The sequence below is a fragment of the Strix uralensis genome, chromosome 31 (genome assembly GCF_047716275.1).
Source record: "Strix uralensis isolate ZFMK-TIS-50842 chromosome 31, bStrUra1, whole genome shotgun sequence".
Classification (NCBI taxonomy): Eukaryota; Metazoa; Chordata; class Aves; order Strigiformes; family Strigidae; genus Strix; species Strix uralensis.
This window is the reverse complement of record NC_134002.1, coordinates 1,512,406-1,533,915: the sequence shown is the minus strand read 5'-3', so window position 1 is coordinate 1,533,915 and position 21,510 is coordinate 1,512,406. Positions and strand designations below refer to the sequence as shown.

Below are 21,510 nucleotides of genomic sequence, written 5' to 3'. Positions count from 1 at the left end.
AGCAGCCCATTCCAACGCCTAACTACTCGTTCTGTGAAGAAATACTTCCTAATATCTAGTCTAAACCTTCCCTGGTGCAACTTGAGGCCATTCCCTCTTGTCCTATGACTTATTACTTGGTTAAAGAGACTCATCCCCCCTCTCTGCAACCTCCTTTTAGGGAGTTGTAGAGGGCCATGAGGTCTCCCCTCAGCCTCCTCTTCTCCAGACTAAAACCCCCAGTTCCCTCAGCCGCTCCCCATCAGACCTGTGCTCCAGACCCTGCACCAGCTCCGTTGCCTTCTCTGGACACGCTCGAGTCATTCAATGTCTTTTTGTAGTGAGGGGCCCAAAACTGAACACGATAATCGAGGTGCGGCCTCACCAGTGCCAAGTACAGGGGCAAGATCACCTCCCTGTCCCTGCTGGAGGTGTCCCTGCTTCCTACTGAATTGTGAGATTCTGAGACACAACTGACCTCATAATACCATACGCACCCATCACCCTCCTCATGGCCCAGGACCTGACCAGATCAAAATCTGTTTGTTTATTAACATCTATCAAATATATTTCTTACTAACGGTCTGAGTGGAGAAACATTCTTCACAGGAACTGCTGTACTTATGTTTGCACATTTTATAGCTCCTCTTCTGCCTCTTTTTTTATTTCCTTCTTCCTCAGCCTATTCTGTCATCAGAAACCTCGTCAAGGGAAAGATTCATGGAATCACAGAGTAACTCAGGTGTGAAGAGAGCCCTGAACAACCTCTTGTCTGACTTTCAAGTTGAAGGCAGGGTGAACCAGGTGAGGTTGTTCCAGGCCTCTGTCCAGCTTTGCATCACCCACAAAGGAACTGAAAGTGCGCTCTGTCACATCATACAGGGGGATGGTAAAGATGTTCAATGTGTTTGCCCAGGTGCTGGTCACTGAGGGATGCCACTAGTGACCGGCTGCACACAGGACTTTGTACCACTGATGACATTTGGGCTTGATCACCCAGACAACATTCCACCCACCCTAACATCCACTTCTTCAGCCCAGGTAGCCCCAACATGGCTATAATGACACCACAGGACACCATGTCAAAGGCCTTGCAAAATTCCATGTAGACAACATGCCCTTCTGTCCCCTGCCTGTTTTGGTTCAGCAATCCCTTTTTTGTCCTTCAACTACCTGGAGATGGCTGCAGGAGGATGTACCCTACCACCTTCCCAGGGATGGAGAGAAAGTGATCAGCTTATAACTCTCCCCCTATAATTCTCCCAATCTCATTCCTGCAGTTGAAGATGGGTTTGACGTCTGCCTTTTCCATGGACCCCAGAACCTCTCTGATTCCTCTGATATTTTTGAGGGCTCAGTCCAGAATCACAGGCGAAGGTGACGTAGTGAACAGGAGCACTTGCAATGAGCTTGTTCAAGGCAGCTCAGATGAGTCTCACTGGGAGAGTGGGGGTTGTTCCTGGAGTCACACAGGGAAGTCTCAGGGCTCTGTCAGGTGCCCACATCTCAGCTGGCCTCATGCGCTCATCTTACACACAGGAGCGTTCAGAGACACGTGTCCTTCCCTTGCACATGCAGAGGCAGTGCATTGCAGGAGTCGTAGTGTCTCTCTGGTCTCCTGCTGCCACTACCAGAGGCTGGCTGACCCCTCATCCCTGTGGTGATCATCTCGCTCTGCATTCGTGTGAGATGCTCCATGGCATGAGGAATGGACTCAGGGCCCTTGGTTCAAGGAAACACCTTCCATTGCTGCATTCAGGTGGTTTCCCAGGTGATGTTAGTCTCAATGAGAAGTGACCTCATGACACTGTTTGTCCCACACACCATCATGGCACCCCCAGGTATAGCTGATGGCATTCATGCTCTCTCACTTCACACACATGATGTGCATGCTTACATCTCCTCCTCACAATGCAAACATGGAGTTCTGAGCTACTTATTTGATGTACCTCTGTGGAGGGAAAAAGTTTCTCCCCAGTGTGGGGTGAGAGGCCAGTGCTGCAAATGGTGTTTGGGAAGGGCTAGAGAAGGATGATTTCCCTGGGTCAGTATCATGGTTTAACCCCAGCCGGCATCTGAGCCCCACACAGCCACTCACTCACTCCCTTCAGTACAATGGGGGACAGAATCAAAAACGTAGAAGTGAGAAAAATCGTGGGTTGAGATAAAGACAGTTTAATAGGTAAACAGAAAGCCACACATGTAAGCAAAGGAAAACATGGAATTCATTCGCTTCTTTCCATTTGCAGGCAGGGCCTCAGCCATCTCCAGAACATCTGGGGTCCACAATATGTAACGGTGACTTGGGAAGGAAAATGCCATAACTCTGAATGTCCCCATGTTCATCCTTCTTCCCCCAGCTTTATATTATTGAGCATGATGTCAAAAGGTATAGTATATCCCTTTGGTCAGTCGGGGTCAGCTGTCCCAGCTGTGTTCCCCTCCCAGCTCCTTGCGAACCCCCAGCCTGCTCACTGGTGGGGTGGGGTGAGGAGCAGAAAAGGGCTTGACTCTGTGTAAGCCCTGCTCAGCAATAATGAAAACAGCCCTGTGTTATCAACACTGTTTATAGCACAAATCCAAACCACAGCCCCATACCAGCTACTAGGAAGAAGATTAACTCTCTCCCAGACAAACCAGCACAGGCAGCTCCTCCAGTGTGTCCAGTGAAAATGGGCACAGACCAGACCCTGGTCCTTCAAGTCTCTCCCAGGAGGCCTGGCTGTGCGAGGACACTGCTGTGTGCTCCCACCCTGCAAATCACACTGTTCAGCTGTTCACTGGTGTTTTCATCTGCGAGCCACTTTCTTGGGCATGTTCTTGAGATCAGGTTTGGAAGAAGACCTCAGACTTCAGGCACTGCCCTGAGCCGATCCTCTTTCATGATGGAACTGCTCTTATGGAGGCCAGCTCTGTCACAGAAGTGCCCATTGCCTGTCCCTGCCTGCAGTCACAGGACTGCCAGGCAGCAGGAGTGTGACCAAGCTGCCAGAGCACTCAGGCCTTACACCAAACTGAAGGGATGAGAAAGAGAGTGTGGAAGTGAAAAGAGAACATCTCTGGAAGACAAAGTGCCCATGGCAGGGCTCCCATGCTGGGACTCTCTTCCCATCCACATCTGCACACAGGAATTGTACCTGCAGGTCCATAAAATCTCAGAGGAAAGATCTCAGAGGAAAAAAAAGTCACTGCAGGCCCTTTATTATGTTAAAACACACATCATGACTCCTCATTATAGCCAGTCAATTAGTCAGAAAAGAAAAGCAGACAATGAATTAGAAAGGGGATGACAACAGCATTAGAAGTAAAATATCACCACCAACAACAGAAAGAACCGACAAAAGGCTGGGCCTGTACAGAGTTATATGATAATTTTTACAAAGAAGATGAGCAATTTATTGCTTCAGAATAACATCTAGTTATCAGTTTCGTCAGGGCATGCTTGATCTCCTGGTTCCTCATGCTGTAGATGAGGGGGTTCACTGCTGGAGGCACCACTGAGTACAGAAATGACACCACCAGGTCCAGGGATGGGGAGGAGATGGAGGGGGGTTTCAGGTAGGCAAACATGGCAGTGCTGATAAACAGTGAGACTACAGCCAGGTGAGGGAGGCACGTGGAAAAGGCTTTGTGCCGGCCCTGCTCAGAGGGGATCCTCAGCACCACCCTGAAGATCTGCACATAGGACACCACAATGAAAACAAAACATCCAAAACCTAAACAGGCAGTAACCATGATAAACCCAACTTCCCTGAGGTAGGAGTGTGAGCAGGAGAGCTTGAGGATCTGGGGGATTTCACAGAAGAACTGGTCCACAGCATTGCCCTTGCAGAGAGGTAATGAAAATGTGTTGGCCGTGTGCAGCACAGCCCAGAGGAACCCAGTGCCCCAGGCAGCTGCTGCCATGTGGACACAAGCTCTGCTGCCCAGGAGGGTCCCGTAGTGCAGGGGTTTGCAGATGGCAACGTAGCGGTCGTAGGACATGATGGTGAGAAGGAAATACTCTGCTGTAGCAAAGAAATAGAAGAAGAAGATCTGTTCCACACATCCCAAGTAGGAGATGTGCCTGTTGTCCCAGAGGGAATTGGCCATGGTTTTAGGGATAGTGGTGGAGATGGAGCCCAGGTCGAGGAGGGAGAGGTTGAGGAGGAAGAAGTACACGGGGGTGTGCAGGTGGTGGTCACAGGCGATGGCGGTGATGATGAGGCCGTTGCCCAGGAGGGCAGCCAGGTAGATGCCCAGGAAGAGCCAGAAGTGCAAGAGCTGCAGCTCCCGTGTGTCTGCGAATGCCAGGAGGAGGAACTCAGTGATGGAGCTGCTGTTGGACATTTGTTTCTACTGGACATGGGGACCTGTACATGTTGGAAAAATCAGTGAGAAGTTAGGGCAGATTTCTCTGAAGAAAAGATATTCCACTTCTTGCAGAAACCTTCCAAACTGATTCACCTCTTCCACAAAACCTTTGGCAGTTCCACCTCATGAGCTCTGGTTCCAGCTGGCTGAGGGTACCCAAGGGAGCAGAGGTCTCTGCTGTGGGCTCTGGAGGAGTCAGTGCTATGCTACAACAGCAGGCAAATAGGAACATGGGGTCATCTCAGATCAAATCCCCTTCTGATAACAAAGACTTATTAATATTTATCCCACCAATTCACCCAACTGCAGAGCAGAGCTGTAAGGATTTCTTATGTTTAGTCTGTTCTAGTGGCCCCATCCCACCTGAGGAGTGTTCTTAAGGCAGACATCCTTGGCATTTCTGCTGCACTCAATGGTGGAATCTTGTGAGTCCTTAAAGAAAAAGGGCCTGTCTATTTGTGCAGAGTGAGGACAGCCACTGTGTCCATCAGTCCTATCCACAGCTGCCTTGTGCCTGCATCTATCTGAGCTGGAGGACAATCGCCCTCAGGTGTTCCCTGCAAAAGAAACTGGACCCTGCTGAGAGCAGAGGATCTCAGCTCTCCCCTCCCAGCCAGGGACACAGAGGTGTCTTTACAGCTGCCCGCATGCATCCCAGCAGCATTTCCATGTCCTTAGCACTGAGATGTCTTCTCCAGGGGGTTGCTAGAGAAAGAATGCCTTGGGGCAGCTGCACCCTTCTGGAGGGCAGCCTGCAGCCAAGGAGGACCGCCAAGGGAAGGAGTCGAAGTACCAAAATTTGTGATGTCATGAAGGGGGATCCCCACCCACTATGGTGGCCAGAGCCCCAGAGTAAAGCAGGGGACTGGGATGCTTTTCCTCAGATCCATTGGTATGACAGAACTCACAGCACCAGTGTCTGAGCTGTGCTTGAGGCCTCCCCCTCCACACCAGTGAGTGCAGCAGTAAGAAGAAGGACAGCAGGGAGAAGAGGGGAACACGCCAAAGTGCTCATGCCAAGGAAGGCAGGACAGGGAGACAATGCTGGGCACTCGGGCATTTCTCCTCCTCTGTTGTCAGGCTGCTGGGAGGGCAACTCATCACCATGTCCCTGTGACATTAATGGCGGGGCGCTCTGCTGGGTGGGAGAGGAGACCAGGGAGTTGCTCAGTGAAGGTGTCTGCACTGCAGGGGATGGCAAAGAGTCACCATCCTCCCACAGCATTACTGGTAGGAACTCCCTCACAATCCTGCCCATGTTTCTACTGCCTGGAGCTGTCACACTCGGGAGCTGTTTGTCTGTCCCTAAGTCTCCTCCCTGTCAGTGCTCACAGCCCCCATCCCACCCGCTGTGTGCTCAGCTCTGCCCTGTGGACCCCTCCTGGCAGCAGGGCCCTGCCCAGGGACATCTCTGTGTGTGTGCACAGTCTTAGGAACAGTATAAACAACTGCTAAGGAGAACTGGGGTCTCAGTACCTTCTCCAGAATGAAGAAATAAATTCCCATCTCCCTGCGTCTACTCAGGCAATGAACAGGGGAAAACACAAAGCACAGACACTTTCCCTTTCAGTTAAATGCTGCCTTGATGTACTTCTTCAAAAAGGCTCTCACTATATGTCCTGGCGGTGATCTGCAGCTGTGAGCAGCCCTGACCCACGCAGCACCCTCTCCACAGCAGAAGGACCCTGCCCTGCCGGGGGTCTCTCCTTCCCCACACAGCTTCTCCCCACAGCGCTGTGGGCAGCTCCCCGGGCAGGCTGAGTGCTGAGCCTGGCAGGTGGCAGAGTCCCTGCCCCAGCACACAGCCCCTGGGCTGCAGGGACCCTGCTCTCAAGGACAGCCCTGGGCACCCCTGGCTGCACCCGCACCTGCACACCCCTGCAGCCGTCCCAGGGAGAAGGCAGCCGCCATGGCCTGTCCCTCTGACAGTGAAGCAGGGAAGCCCTGCTCTGGAGCACGGCCTCCTCCTCCAGACACCAGGGACATTCCTGGCGGCTGTGCCGGCTTCACCACATCCCTCCACCACCTGCAGCTGCATTGCCCTGCACCCACAGACTTACTGTGTCAAGGGCTGGGAAGATTTCTCCTCCAGTGAGCTCTCAGCATCCTGCCACTGCCGTCTGCCTTTCCCCTCTCTGTGCCCGGCTCCTCTGCCCTCGGTGCCTGCAGGCAGTGCCCTCAGCCCTGCTGCGCTTTGCAGAGGAGCTGTTCCTGGGCAGAGCTGTCTCTCTGCAGCGCTGACCACTTGCCCTGAGCTCCCTCTGTCCCAGGAGCCCGGCCCAGCTCCGCTGCACAGGACCAGCCCAAGGCATTTTAATGACCCCTCAGGTGGGTTTGGTGCTGAGTCCATGAACCTCAGACAGCAATAGGAAGTTGAAGATCCCTCTGAAGACATCCAAGCCAGATGCAAACCAAAAGATCCTTGGAGTGTTAATGGGTCCCACTGAGGACCATTACTAACCAAGCCTCCCCAGGGGCTGGTTACAGCAGAAAACTCCAGGCAGAGATGACAGGTAAACAAAGGTCATGTCAGGGTTGAAGAGATTCTCAATAAATCTGGATGTTTTTCATTAAGCCTAATGCGGAGGTCTGATACCCAGCCCTTGGATCTCCCTTCCCAGGGCAACATGTCCCTCACACATTGCTCAGGGCTCTTCCTGGGGCAGTCTGATGTGGGGATGGGCAATTCCAAGGGCAGGACTATGGTCCAACACCTCCCAGGCTCTCGGCTGGGGAAGGGGAGGCCATGAGACCCAGTGCTGGAAGGGGAAGGTGCTTCCTCTTCAGCATCAGTGGCAGAGACAACAGCCAGAGCCAAGGGCAGAAAGAGCTCATCTCTGCTGGGGGATTTTCAGACTTTCCTCATCCCTCTATCGTCTCCACCACAGGCTGTCCCACTGTGTCCCACACCTGCACCTCTTTCTCTGCAGGCTGGAGACATCCACCCGGCTACCACACCTTGCTCTCACCTGCGCATCTCCCTTCCTTTACTGAGATCTCTCCATCCTCCCTGGCTGATCCTTGAAACACAAAGCCTGGGACTGCTCCAGTCTCCCTCTGGGTGACTTGTTACACCACAGCACTGCCCTTCGAGTGACATTTCTCTGTGTCCAGTCTGGGCCTCCCCAGATGCCCTTTGTGGCATTAGTTCTTTCTCATGCTGTATCTCACTACAAATGAAAGCTCCATCATCTCTGAAATCATCCCTCAGTCACTCTCAGGCTACTCCTATAGTGCCTGGAGCCTCCACACCAGTGGGCCAAAGAACTCCAGGTCCCTCAGCCACCCCACACAGCTCATGGGCACCAGGTCCCAAACTCCACCGTGTCAGACCTTCACTCAACACTCTCCAGGTCCTCTCTACTTCTCCAAAATGGGGAGCCACAACCTGGGACTCACCCATGTGTGTGGGGACACAGCAGTGCTGAGTGGAGGGGGATGGTAACTCAGGGTATCTGGGTAGCCCACGCTTCTCCGAATGCAGCCCCATAGGCAGCTGCCCTTGTTCATTGTGTCGATCCTCTCCTGGCTCATAGGGCATCCCTCGTAGTGGCCAGGCCCTTCTCCTCAGAGTTGCTGCTCAGCTGGTCAGGTCCAAGCCTGTCCTGATGTACGAGGCTGTTCGCCCCCTGCTCCCAATGATGTAGCATTAGCCACTTTTCCTCATAAAACTTCAAGTTTTATAAATCCCAGATTTTGTCAAGGTTCCGATGGACTGTAGAAAAGTTTGTTCAGCTTTTAATATTTGTGTGCAGCTGGCTTATCTTGACTGGGGTGTCTCTCACAAGAGAAGAGCATGAGGAGTTGCAGGGCACTACAAATCCCCTCTGCTGGAGAAACTGTGGGGTCCTGGGGGTCTGGTACTGATAAGGCCATGGGGCTGGACCCTGAGGGGAAGATTCCCTTTATGGGAGAGAGCAGCAGGAATGTGTGGAGCTCTGCCTGGGGATGGAGGATGAGTCAGCTGAGCTGAAGGGTCATGGACAACACTGTGGTGGGTGGATGTCTGCTATAGAACCCCAGATGAGGAAAAGGAAGTAGATGAAGCCTTCTGCATTCAACTGGAAGAAGCCCTGCACCTCATGGCACTCCTAAACTCTCCCAATATTTGCTGAAGGGGCAACACAGCACAGTGAAAGCCATCCAGGAGGGTTTGGGAGTTAATTGACAACATCATCCTGACAAGGGTGACTGAGGAGCCAGTGAGGGGAGGTGTCCTGCAGGCAATCATACTTAGAAACAAGGAAGAGCTGGTCGGGGATGTAACATTCAGGGGTGAGAAAGTAGAGTTGAGGCTCCTGAGAGAACAGAAGAAGGCAAAGAGCAGGACTTCAGTGAGCAGGCTTTGGCCTGCTGAGGAACCTGCTTGGCAGAATCCCACGGGATATGACACTGAAGAGTAGAGGTGAGAGGTATTTGATGGTCAAGGATCTCCTCTTCAAGCTCCAGAATAGCACCACCAGATATGCAGGAATTGAAGCAACTCTGGAGAAGGTGCATATGGATGAGAAAGGAGCTCCTGACAAAAATAAGCATGAAGAGGCGGCACAAAGAATTTCAAATCTGGCTGCCTTCCAGCCTCAGATGTTCCATTACTCTCTGCTGGAGAAATAAATTTTTGTGTTTCCATGATGTGTCTGCGTGTTTGTGTGCGTGTGTTTGTCTGTGTTAGGGGGTACTGGAGGGATGAGGGGATCCCAGGACCAGCTCCTGGACAGGTGCAGAGTCTCAGATCAGCTCCTGGAGAGATCACTACTGGACACGTGTCTATAGAGGCCGATGTTTCCCACTCCCACAGCCCAGCATACAAACAGCCCAAACCTCGTTTCTCCTTTCTCCACTGACAGTGGTTGTGCTTGGCCTGCAGACCTCCCGAGGTCCCTTCCAGGATGGGTGACGGTGCATTTCCTTCCACCACAGCTCTTCCCTTGGTGATGACGGGGAGAGCGCTCACGTTCCCCATGACCATGGAAGTGAGCAGACGTAAGTTTGTAGCAATCAGCTCTTAAATTTTGTTCCACTGAAGTCATTGAATTCTTGTCAGGGAACCTCTGATGCAGGATTCATCATGTCGGAGCTTAACCTTTGCTTTTCTTTTTCTTCCTTTTCCCTCCCAAGTTCTTCTCTTTGATCATCCTCATACATTCCTCTACAAACAGCCCAACTCTGCTCTTTCCCCACTGCCCCTGGCTTTGCTGGCTTCCTGCCCTCCTAGAGGGTTTCTAAGAGGGTTGTTGTGTTCACTCCTCCCTTGGTCAGTACAAACCCAACAACTCCTTTTATTAGCTGTGGTGTCCTGCAGTTTCTTATCCGGTGATCTTGTGTTGATGGCTCACCACAATCAGAGTGAGCCACCTGCACACAAACATTGACAGCCAGAAAAATGGAGCATCAGTCCAGGAGGCCTTTGAGAAACTCTGGGTTTTGGCCAACAGAAAGGTAAAGTTTTAGAAGGAGAAGTGGCCAGTCCTTCACTGAGGGGAAGAATAACCTCTACCAAACCCCAGGTGGGGATCAAGCAAGGAAGGCAAGAGACCGGCATGGCTGAGTGGAGACCTGCTGGTCAAAGTAAAGGGCAAGAAGAAAATGCACAGGCAGTGGCAGCAGGGACAGGTACCCTGGGACAAGTAGAGGGACGCTGCTGGGTTGTGTAGGGATGGGGTCAGGAAGGTCAAGACACAGCTGGAGCTGAACTTGGCAAAGGATGCAAAGAATAAGAAAAAGGGCTTCTACAGGTACATCAGCCTGAAAAGGAAGATCAAAAACACTGCATCCTCCTGATGAGCAGAACTGGCAAATAGTAACAGTGGAGAAGGAGAAGTCTGAGGTAATCAACAATATTATTTTCTAAGTCTTCACTACAACCTCTCTTCCCACACCTCTCGAGTGGATGGGCCACAAGGCAGGGACTGGGGGAGCAAAGTCCCTCCCACTGTAAGAGAAGATCAGGTTCAGGACCATCTGGGGAACTGAACATACATAAGTTTGTGGGACATGACAAACTCCATCCCAGAGTCCTGAGGGAATTGACTGATGTATTTGCCAAGCCACTCTCCAGGATATTTGAAAAGTTTTGGCAGTCAGGGGAAATATCTGGTGCCTGGAAAAAGTGAACTATTTTACCCATTTTTTAAAAGGGTAGAAAGGAGGACCCTGGGAACTAACAGCCTGTCAGCATCCCCGCTATTCCTGGAAACATCACAGAACAGATCCAGCAGCAGCAAAGGAGGTGCTTTGCCCAATCTTATTTCTATTTTGCCCTGGGCTGTACAGAGTTGGTTCTCCTTGCTGTCATGTCCTTTGACCGCTGTGTTGCTCTCTGCCAGCCTTTGTGTTACGCCGCCATCATGAAGCCTCAGCTCTGCATCCACCTGGCTGCTGCTGCTGGGTCATGGGCATCACACTCTTGAGTTACCGTCTGCTCCTCCTCTACCAGCTGACTTGCTGTGGCTCCAACAAGATCCACCATTTCTTTTGTGACAACTGCCCCTTATTCAAACTGTCCTGCTCTGACAGCAGCCTGCTGTGGAAAATAGACTCTGGTTTAATATCAGTTGGCCTACTGGCTCCCTTATGTTTAACTCTGGCATTTTACATGCGCATCCTTTTCTGTATTCTACACCTTCCAGCAGCCTCTGGGAGGAAAAAAGCTTTTCCTACGTGTTCTTCCCATCTCACCACCTTGGCCATTGCAGATGGGAGCTGCATTGCTCTCTACGTGCGACCTTCAGAAGATGTTTCCTTGGAGACAAACAGATCTGTAGCTTTGCTGAACACTGCCCTGTACCCATTCTTAAATCTGCTCATCCACAGTCTTAGAAACAAGACGGTGATCCTGGCCCTGAACGAAGCCATTGCCCGTGCGACACTACAGCTTTTCCCCTAATCATGGTGCATTTCTGAACAACAATTCCAGTGATCTGCTCTCATCTGTTAAATAACACCAGTGCACAGGTGTGTCGCCTCCAAATACAGATGCCTCAGGAGATTTCTGTTCTTGTTGGACTGTGTCAGGTGAAGTGAGAAGAAGCTCATTTGCACACACAAAGGCGGCACCAACAATGGCAGGAGGAGTAACTCAGTTACCACCCTGCCCCAGCTGCTCCCAGGCCCATCACAGCAGAGCCACCAGCTCATCAGGAGCCCATCTCCACAAACCGAGAAGAGCCCCGAGGCACAGGGGCAGGTGGGATCCCAATTTACAGGCTCCTGAGGAATGAACGTCTTGTCCCAGCTCCTTCCAGGGCTGCCCTGGGAGAGCCACCAGCCCCCTTGTCCAGGGGTGAAACCCGTCAGGATGAGCCAAGAGAGCAGCTCTGGGTCAGCATTTGGACTGAGGGGATTGTTGCCTAGGGGTGTGGGACACATGATGGGATGCAGGGGAAGAGCATTTTTGGATTGCACAGGGCTTATTATGGGATGTTTATGGGAGAACCCCAACAAGGGCAGCCTGTCCTGTCTTCTCATTAAACTTAATTTCTAACTCTTTCCTGTGTGAGGGAATCTCTCTTCTGCATGAACATGTGAGCATGGGGGTGTGAGTGCAGCAACTGGAGCAGGAGCAGGGGGTCAGACAGCCCATATGTCATCAGTGCCAGCAACTGAGAGACTGGAGTGAGTGAACTTAAGAGTCTGTGTGTGACTGGGGTGGTTTGTGCCAGCATCTGGAACGGGGCTGCGGCCTCGAGGGCTTGTATGTCCAGGTGCCTGCAACTGGGGAGGCTGGTATCCAGGGGCAGCTGCTGAGGAGAGTGAGTGTCCGAGCCCAGCTGCTGGAGGGATCCACCCTGTACAGGAATATAGGATAGGATAGGATAGGATAGGATAGGATAGGATAGGATAGGATAGGATAGGATAGGATAGGATAGGATAGGATAGTTCAGTTGGAACGACCTGCAATGACCATCTACTCCAAATACATGACCACTTCAGGGTGGACCAAAAGATAAATCATGTTATTAAGGGCATTGTCCAAATGCCTCTTAGACACTGACAGGCTTGGGGTATCAACCACCTCTCTAGGAAGCCTGTTCCAGTGTTCCACTGCCCTCTTGGTAAAGAAATGTTTCCTGATGCCAAGTTTGTACCTCCCCTGATGCAGCTTTGAACCATTCCCACACGTGCTGTCACTGGATACCATGACAAGAGCTCAGCACCTCCATCTCCACATCCCCTCCTCAGGAAGCTGCACAGAGCCATGAGGTCACCCCTAAACATCCTTTTCTCCAAACTAGACAAACACCAAGTCCTCAGCTGCTCCTCACAGGACATTCCTTCCAGCCCTTTCAGCGGTTTTCTTGCCCCCCTCTGGATTCATTCAAGGACCTTCACATCCTTCTTAAATTGTGGGGCCCAGAACTGCAGTTTTCTCCTTCCATTACTCTTTGTTCATTCAGACACCTCTCACCTGTGCTGCTGCTTTGAGCTTCAGGGACTCAAACCTTGCCTGTCTCTCAATAGTCTAATTGTCTCTTTAGCCAAATCTTTCATTATGTTTATATCTACCTTTTTGTATCTATGTAGCTAAAATATTATCCCCCAAGATTATCCCTTGTTGAAAGGCGACCTCATTAGAGATATCGTGTACTTAGTATATGGTTGAGGAGGGTGCTTTATTGTTTATAAAACTTGATCGTGCTTCACTGTTTTTTGCTTGCAAATAGGAAAAATTCTTCTGTGCCTGTGTGCAACCAGTTCTCTCAGGAGAGCAGGTGGGAGATGGTGCAATGGAGCTGTAACCTCCCGCTGCAGACTGCAGTGGAGAAGTCGGATGTAAGGGAAAGGGATGTAAATCCCATCTGGCCAATGACAGAAATGGTGAGGCTGGGGAGGTGAGGAGCAAGGTTGTCCAGACAGTGCCAGACCTCAAGGGGCTGCTTCTGCTACCTGTGCAGAGCTCCTGAGGAGACCCTCTGCATCAATATCAATTGCAGAAGGCTTCTATCACCTCTTCTCTAATCTGAAAAGTAAATAAAAATAACCGTTAAAATAAAAAATAATTTTTACTAGATCCTATTTGAAATCTTCCTGCTTAACTACCCTGTGAAATGACTCCAATGAGCTGTACAAGTCCTGAAGCCTTGAAGAAAACTAAAGGAAGAGAGATAGCTCATTAAGGTTTTCTTTATTTTATGAGCCCCATGGTGTATTTGGCCCTGAGTCCATGAACCTCAGATACTGAGAGGAGACTGAGCAAAGTACTCAAGAAGTCAAAGTCAGCAGCAAAGCTCAAAGTACCTTGCAGCACTGATTGGCCCCACTGAGGGCCACTACTGACAAAGCCTCTCCAGGGACTCGTTAGAGCAGATAATTGGAGGCTGTGATTGCAGGTAGGCAAAGGCACCCTGCAGGTGGCTGTAATGCTGAGAAACCCCTTGGTTTGTTTTATGAAGCAGAAAGGCCAAGCCCTGACCCTCAGGCCCTGGGAAGGAGATGCTGCCCCTCATGTGTGGCTCAGGGCTCTTCCTGGGGGCAGTGGGGTGTGAGGGTGAGCAATGCCAAGTGTAGGAAAACTGCACAACACCTCCCGGCTTCCCCAAGCAATGGTGAAGAGTAAATGAAGTCCAGAGCCTCAAAATAAAGTTTTTCCTGTTAGGCCTCAGTGGCAGAGGCAACTGCCATAGCCAAGGGGAGAAAGAACTTGGTCCTGTTGGGCCTTTTAGCCTTGCCAGAGCCCTTGGCCACCTCGACTGCAGGCTGTCCTACACTGTCCCATGCCTGCACCTCTTTCCCTCCAGGCTGCAGACACCCATCTTGCTTTCCCACCTAGCTCCTACCTCAGCATTTCCACACCTTCACTGATGTCTCTCCACCCTCACCGCCTGTTCCTTGGAAGACAAAGCGATGGGCTGATCCTGACTCCCTCGGGGTGATCTCTTGCACCACAATGCTACCATTTCAGTGAGATAGCTTCTTCTTCAAATGCAGTCTGAACCTTCCCAGATGCACTTTGTTGAGATTTCCTTCTCTTCCGACTATCAAGAAATGCTCCATCATCTCTGAAACCCCCCTTCAAGCAGTTGCAGGCTATTTGTACATTGCCCTGAAGCTGCACCTCACAAGGCTAAAGAAGCCCAGGTTTCTCAGCCTCTCCACAAAGTCCCCAAAACCCATCCTGGCAGATCTGCTCTGGTGCCTCTCCAGTTCCTCCTCATTCCTTCAGAACAGGGAGCCCCACACCCAGACACACTAGTCATGATGTGGCTACCACAGTGCTGATGATCACTCCCTTGTCTGAGTTGGCCACATGCCCCCTAACGCAGCCCCACAGGCAGCTGGCCTTACTCACGGTGACATGCACCTCTGCCTTGTATGGCATCCCTAGTGATGCCCAGGCCCTTCTCCTCGGGGTCACTCCTCTGCCAGTCAGGTCCCCGCATGCCCCATCTATGGGGTTATTCTGTCCCCAAATGCAGGACTGGCCACTTGGCCTTGTAAAGCTTCATGAGGTTTCTTCTGAACGAACCCCAGAGATTTTCAGGGTTCCCCAGGATTGAAGCTCCATTGGGCCAGCTGGTGATGTGTGCTTGCAGATGGCTCACCCTGACATGGGGTGTCTGACACAATAGGAGCATGAGGAATTTCAGGACATAACAGATAATAACAGGAGGCATCTCTTCAATGATGCTGTTCACCAAGGTACACATTCCCTTGGTGACAAGTTCAGAAACACCAAATGAAATTGCAAAGGAAGCCAAACTAGGACCAAAGAGGAAAAGGTAAATAGATATGGGCTATTTGCATTGGAGGGTGCAAGGATGGTCAAGGGGAAGAAATTGTGAGTAGGAAAAAGAGAAGACAAAGGTGAAGCAATGGAAAAGATCAGGACTGTTTGGAGGTACCTGCCAAGCATGCCTGCATCAAAAAATTCACAGATCATCTGAGCAAACTTTCTCATTGACTTCTGTGGCCACCAGGAACCTGAGTGATTTCCCTCCCACCATGAAGGAAAGATCCATGGTGGATCAAAATGCAGAATCATTCATGCTGGAAGGGACCTGAGGAGATCTCTAGTCCAACTTCCTGCTCAAGGTAGCGTCACCTCTGGGTCATGGCAGGTTGCTCAGGGCTCCATTCATTTTCAGCTTGAAAAGCTCCAAGGCTGGAGATGACACAAGCTCTCTGGGAAATCTGCTCCAGTGCTTGACCGTCTTGATGAGCAGAAAGTTTTTCCTCCCTTGTTTCAGCTGATGCCCATTGGCCCTCATCCTCTCACCATGCACAACAGTGAAGAGCCTGGCTGCATTTCCATGAGGACACCCAAGAAGATATGGGAAGGCTGTTATTAGGTCTCCCAAAGCCGTCTCTTCTCCAGGCTTTGCAACTTTGCAGCAAAGGTGGCCAGTGGCTTTCTGGGCTGCATTAGGAAGAGCACTGCCAGCAGGTTGGTGGAGGTGATCCTTCCTCTCAGCACTGTTACAATTTCTCTTGTTGACTTCCCTCAGGGTTTTCAACCCTGCCACCTTCACTTGCACTGTAGCCACAGCTGCCCTCCACATCTTCCACGAGTCCTGCCCTGTCTTCTTGTGAAAAACAAGTCCAGGAGGGCATTCCCCCATGTTGGGTCAGGGATTATTTTCCACCTTCCCTTCAACCAAGGCCACCTAGCAGAGGTCCATGGTCTTCACAGTCCCCACTGGTTGCCAGGGCCTAAATTTGTGTCCGTTCTCCACCTGTCTAAAGGAGACTTCATCCTCCTGCTGTCCTTCATCAGGAGGTTCATTGATCCTGACCAGAAGATCACTGTGCATTGAGGAGTCAGTGATCCTCATAACAGTAAACCTGAGTAGACCCATGCCTGGGCTGTGCTCCACGTACAGCCTGGGCTTCAGGTCTTGTTGGGCTGAGTGTATCCCTTGGTCATAAGTTAAATTTGATTGTAAGAGACAATCAAACCCTAACCCTTCCACTGGTGATCAGGCCATCTGCATGTCCTGAGCTTCATACAAAACTGCAGCAACAAATGCCCGTGTGGACATCCTCTTTTTGGGGGCAGTAGAAGTGATGACTACAATAGTTTTCCTTGTAGGAAAACACTGAAAGAGCTCACAGGAGCAAAATGAAATAACACTTCAACAGGTGGGATCTGCACAGCTTGCTGCACCAGGATCAAAAGAACGGGTGACGGGATCAGAGTATGGGAATAAGGGCTTTGGAGGGTTAGGTGGTAAAGCCCAGGGTTTTACTGGGGCACACTGGATGCCCTGGAGTGTCCTGGCCATGGGATGGGAGGGTCTGAGGCCAGCAGCTCTCATGGTACCTACCTTCTTAAATACACCCTGTTAGAAAGACCATGAGACCTCACTGGTCACTGCGATGTCCCCAGTACCAGCAAGGGATGGGAGGACCAAAGTGCCTTCCAGTTCCCCAGACTGGATGCCCTCCAAGTCCACCCCACTACTTACCACCACGCCATAACCTGCACTTGCTTCGAAGAATGCCTAGGGAAGACCAGCAAAACGGTGGTCTGGAGTGGATCTTGGTGGGGCTGGTGGTGAGACACAGGTGTCCCCAGTCCCCGCAGGCCCATGGCTTCCCCTCGTCTGAGCGGAAAAATCCCTTCTGCTCTGCCTGGCCCCGTTCCTCCAAGTGTCACCTGGCATACCTGTCCATGCAAGGACCAGGGGTGGGGATGGAGACAAGGAGAGAGTGAGGAATTCATGTCCTTCAGAGAGGATGGGGTTGAGGTGGGGGGAAACACTAAGACAGGGCACTGGGGTGAATTAGTGGACACCAGGGTACTGGGCTGGAGGTATTGCAGGGACAGGACTGTGTCGAATGCAAGTGAGGATTAAAGGAATTCAAATGGAGGGGACATGGAGACTTCAAGCACAGTGGTTGGTGGGGTCAGAAGGAAGACCACCACAGAGGACAAAAATGACAAGATTGGGAGAGTGTTTGGGAGTGGGGGTTCAAGGAAGGGGATCTGGGGACACTGCTGCAGTGGACAGGATGAAAAGCAAAAGACTGAGGGGAAAGACAGAAAGAAAGGCATCGGGAGGGATCAAAGGGAGGGGATTTGGGGACCCCACATAGGACATGAAAGAGATCCCAGGGATGAGATGTCTGAAGGGACCAAAACAATGGGATGGGGTTGCACAAAATGGACGGATGTGGTGGCATCAGGACAAGAAATCTGTGGGGGCACTCCCAGGGAAGAGACAGGTCCAACCATTCCAACAGGAACTGAGTCTCTGGGCACAAGAACATTAATTGTGGGGGAAGGGGGGGAACAGATGGAATTGTGGAGGGGAGAAAGCTGCATTGCTGGGGGCTGGAGGTGCAGGGGAGCCTGCAGGAGCCCCTGGCTTGGGAAAGGGAGAGGCCAAGGCAAGGGGTTTCATGCTCCCCACTATGATTTCGTTCTGCAGGAGAGCTGATGTCATGCAGCCAAGACCCATCCCCAGCCTTGAGCACCTCCCCGTGGCACTGGGGACTCACTTGAGCATCTTCTAGGGTGCACAGCAAGATGGGGAAGAGCAGGGCCATGGTGAGCACTGCGACCTTCATCTTCCTGTGCAGTGTGGCGAGTGCTGGGTGAAGCTGGAAAAGGTGAAGGGCAGATTTATCACTCAGGACTCCTCCTCATGCACCCTCAGCACCCACGCCTAGAACCCCAGGGCAAAGTCAGGCTTGGCAGAGACACCAGCCCTGGTAGCAGAGTCACCCCTGCATCCGGCATGGATCCAACCACCTTCCTCGGCATCAGTCCAGCTTCCTGCATGGGGCAGCTGTACATGTAAGGGCCCAGGCACCTTGGGGTGGTGATGGGGGGTGGACAGAGCACCCCTGACAGCTGAACGTGTTGTGGGGAACTGTGTCACTGGTTTTACAAAAGCCCAGCTAGACGACATCCATAGCTCTTCCCTTGCCCACTGATGTTGTCACTCCATCTTAGAAGGCCAGAAGGTTGGTCAGGCAAGGTGAAGCCACACTGTCTCAAATCACTTCCCTGCCCTCTAAGTGCCTCAGCACAGCTTCTAGGAGGATCATTTCCATGATCTTCCCAGGCACAGAGGTGAGGCTGACAGGTCGCTACTTCCCAGGGTCCTCCTTTATACTCTTTACAAAAAGGGGTGCAATGGTTCCCTTTTTTCAGGCAGCGGGGATTTTCCCTGACTGCCAGGACTTCAAATATCCTGGAGAGTGGCTTGGTAACTGTATCAGCCAATTCCCTCAGGACTCTGGGATGCATCTTGTCAGGTCCCACAGACTTATGTATGTTCAGGTTCCCCAGGTGGTCCTGAATCTGACCTTCTCTTACAGTGGGAGCGACTTTGCTCCCCCAGTCCCTGTCTTGTGGTCCATCCACTCGAGAGGTGTGGGAAGAGAGGTGGCAGTGAAGACTGAGGACAAAGTCTTATTAAGTACCTCAGCCTTCTCTCTGTCCGTTATTTCTAGTTTTCCAGTCTTGTTCATTGAGTTGATACAAGTTTTTTGACCTTCCTTTTCAGGCTGATGTACCTGTAGAAGCCCTTTTTCTTATTCTTTGCATCCTTTGCCAAGTTCAGCTCCAGCTGTGTCTTGACCTTCCTGACCCCATCCCTACACAACCCAGCAGCATCTCTGTGCTCATCCCAGGGTACCTGTCCCTGCTGCCACTGCCTGTGCATTTCCTTCTTGCCCTTTACATTAACCAGCATGTCTCCACTCAACCATACCGGTCTCTTGCCTTCCTTTCATGATTACTTGTAGCTGGTGATCAATAGAAATTATTCTTCCTGCCGATGCAGGACTGGTCACTTCTTGAAAAACTTCAGAAGTTTCTGTTGGCCGAGTCCCAGAGTTTCTCAAAGGCCTCCTGGACTGAAGCTCCATCTTGCGAGGTGTTCATGTTTGTGTGCAGGTGGCTCACCCTGATTGTGGTGAGCCATCAACACAAGATCACAGGATAAGAAACTGCAGGACACCACAGCTAATAAAAGGTGTTGCTGGGTTTGTACTGACCAAGGCAGGAATCAACAGGACAACCCTCTTAGGAACACTCTAGGAGGGCAGGAAACCAGCAAAGCCAGGGGCAGTGGGGAAAGAGCAGAGTTGGGCTGTTTGTAGAGGAATGTATGAGGGTGATCAAAGAGAAGAACTTGGGAGGGAAAAGAAGGAAAAAGAAAAGCAAAGGTTAAGCTCAGACATGATGAATCCTGCATCAGAGGTTCCCTGCCGAGCAGCCCTGTGTCAGTGACTTCAATGGGACAAAAAGCCACATCTGATCACTCCAAACTTATGTCTGCTCCCTTCCATGGTCATGGGGAACGTGAGTGCTCTCCCAATCATCATCAAGGGAAGAGCTGTGGTGGAAGGAAATGCACCATCACTCATCCTAGATGGGACCTCGGGAGGTGTGTAGGCCAAGCACAACCACTGTCAGTGGAGAAAGGAGAAACGAGGTTTGGGCTGTTTGTATGTTGGGCTGTGGGAGTGGAAATCTTCGGCCTCTATAGACACGCGTCTAGTAGTGATCTCTCCAGGAGCCAATCTTAGACTCTCCAACTGTCCAGGAGTTGGCTCTGGGTTCTCCTCATCCCTCCAGTACCCCCCCACCTCCCTGCCCCAAACACACACAGACAAACACAAGCACACACACACCAATGTCTCTCTCCAGCACAGTCACAGAACCACTGAGGCTGGAAGGCAGCCAGCTTCCACCTTCTCCGTGCTGCCTCTTCATGCTTCATTTTTGTCAGGACCTTCATCCTCATCCAAAGCAGACGCCTGCCATGTTGCTTGACTTCCTGCATGTATGGATGGACTTTTCTGCTGCTTGAAGAGGAGACCCTTGACCCTCAAACAGCTCTCCCCTCTTCTCTTCAGTGTCGTATCCCCTGGGAATCTTCCAAGCAGCTTCCTCAGCAGGCCAGAGCCTGCTCTCCTGAAGTCCTGCTCTTGGTCTTCTTCCCTTCTCTCAGGAGCCTCAGCTCTACTTTCTCACATCTGACTGTTACATCCCTGACCAGCTCTTCCTTGTTCCTAAGTATGATTTCCTACAGGACACCTCCCCTCACTGGCTCTTCTCTCATGCTTGTCAGGACGATGTTGTCAACTCCAAAACCTCCTGGATGACTTTCACTTTGCTATGTTGCCCCTTCAGCAAATATTGGGATAGTTTAGGTCTGCCATGAGGACCAGGGCTTCTTCCAGTTGAACGAAGCTTCTTCATCTACTTCCTCTTCCTCATCAGGGGGTCTACAGCAGACATCCACCCACCACAGTGTTGTGGCCATAAAGCTGGTATGAGAAAACTCTCTAAGACTCAATGTGAGTTTCAGAAAGCAGCACTCTTTATTTCAGCACAGAGTGCACAGGGGAGAGCTCCTCCTGAAGTGTGGGCGACAATTGTCTCCAAAGCAAAAATGTATATAGTAGCCAATCATCCGTATTCAACAGTATTCTGAGAAATTGTTAACATATTCAACACTTTTCCTGGAACTCATTAATATATGTAAATGTCCTTCTTGCATGAGCACTTAAGATCTTAGGTGGTCTTCAGGGGTCCTCTGGTGGTCTCCGATAGTCATCACGGTGCTCGCTGGCTGACCCTTTTCCTTGCACATGCTTGATTTCTACTTGACTAATTCCCATCTTCTTGCTTAACTCGTACCAGTTCTGTCCAGAACAATTCTTTCTTCTCGCAGGTCACCTGAGCCAGGACCTGCCACTAAGATTCATTTTTCTCTTCTCTTTTAAACCTCCGAGTTAATCTGTTACAAGTATTTCATAATTTAAATTTTCCACTAACTTCTACATATAGAAGATGATTAAATTACAATTTTTACTTTAACAACTTTTTATGAAGAGCTTTTATTTTACTGTATTGATCAGTCTGATTTGATTTTATATATATATATTTATCAATATCTATCTTCATTTCTGTCATTAATCACTTTTATTCATTTGATTTCTTGATCCCTAAATCAGGATAGTGAAGGTAAGGGGATTTCAAGCAGCACTGTTGGAGCATAACAAGCTTCCTTAGTTACATAAGACCTAAACAAATATTATAACCAACACATATGGTTCCTAAAGCTCATCTAGTTTCTATGATTGAGTTTCACATCACACAACCTTCTAACATTCTATCTCTACTACATTTAAATCTAGTGCTTTTTATATCAGTCTTGCCCATGACCCTTCAGCTCTCAGCTGACTCATCCTCCATCCCCAGGCAGAGCTCCACACGTT

At 50.8% G+C, this 21,510-nt stretch overlaps 1 protein-coding gene across 1 annotated transcript; it reads right to left on the bottom strand.

Moving 5' to 3' along the window:
• Positions 1–3,354: 3,354 nt before the first annotated feature.
• On the bottom strand, positions 3,355–4,308 carry LOC141936011 (olfactory receptor 14A16-like). The gene has a single exon (XM_074852747.1). The coding sequence runs from the start codon at positions 4,306–4,308 to the stop codon at positions 3,355–3,357; it is 954 nt and encodes a 317-aa protein (XP_074708848.1).
• Positions 4,309–21,510: the final 17,202 nt, after the last annotated feature.

Excerpts from the sequence above, each read along its gene's own strand:
- LOC141936011 (XM_074852747.1), bottom strand. The coding sequence starts at position 4,308 with ATGTCCAACAGCAGCTCCATCACTGAGTTCCTCCTCCTGGCATTCGCA.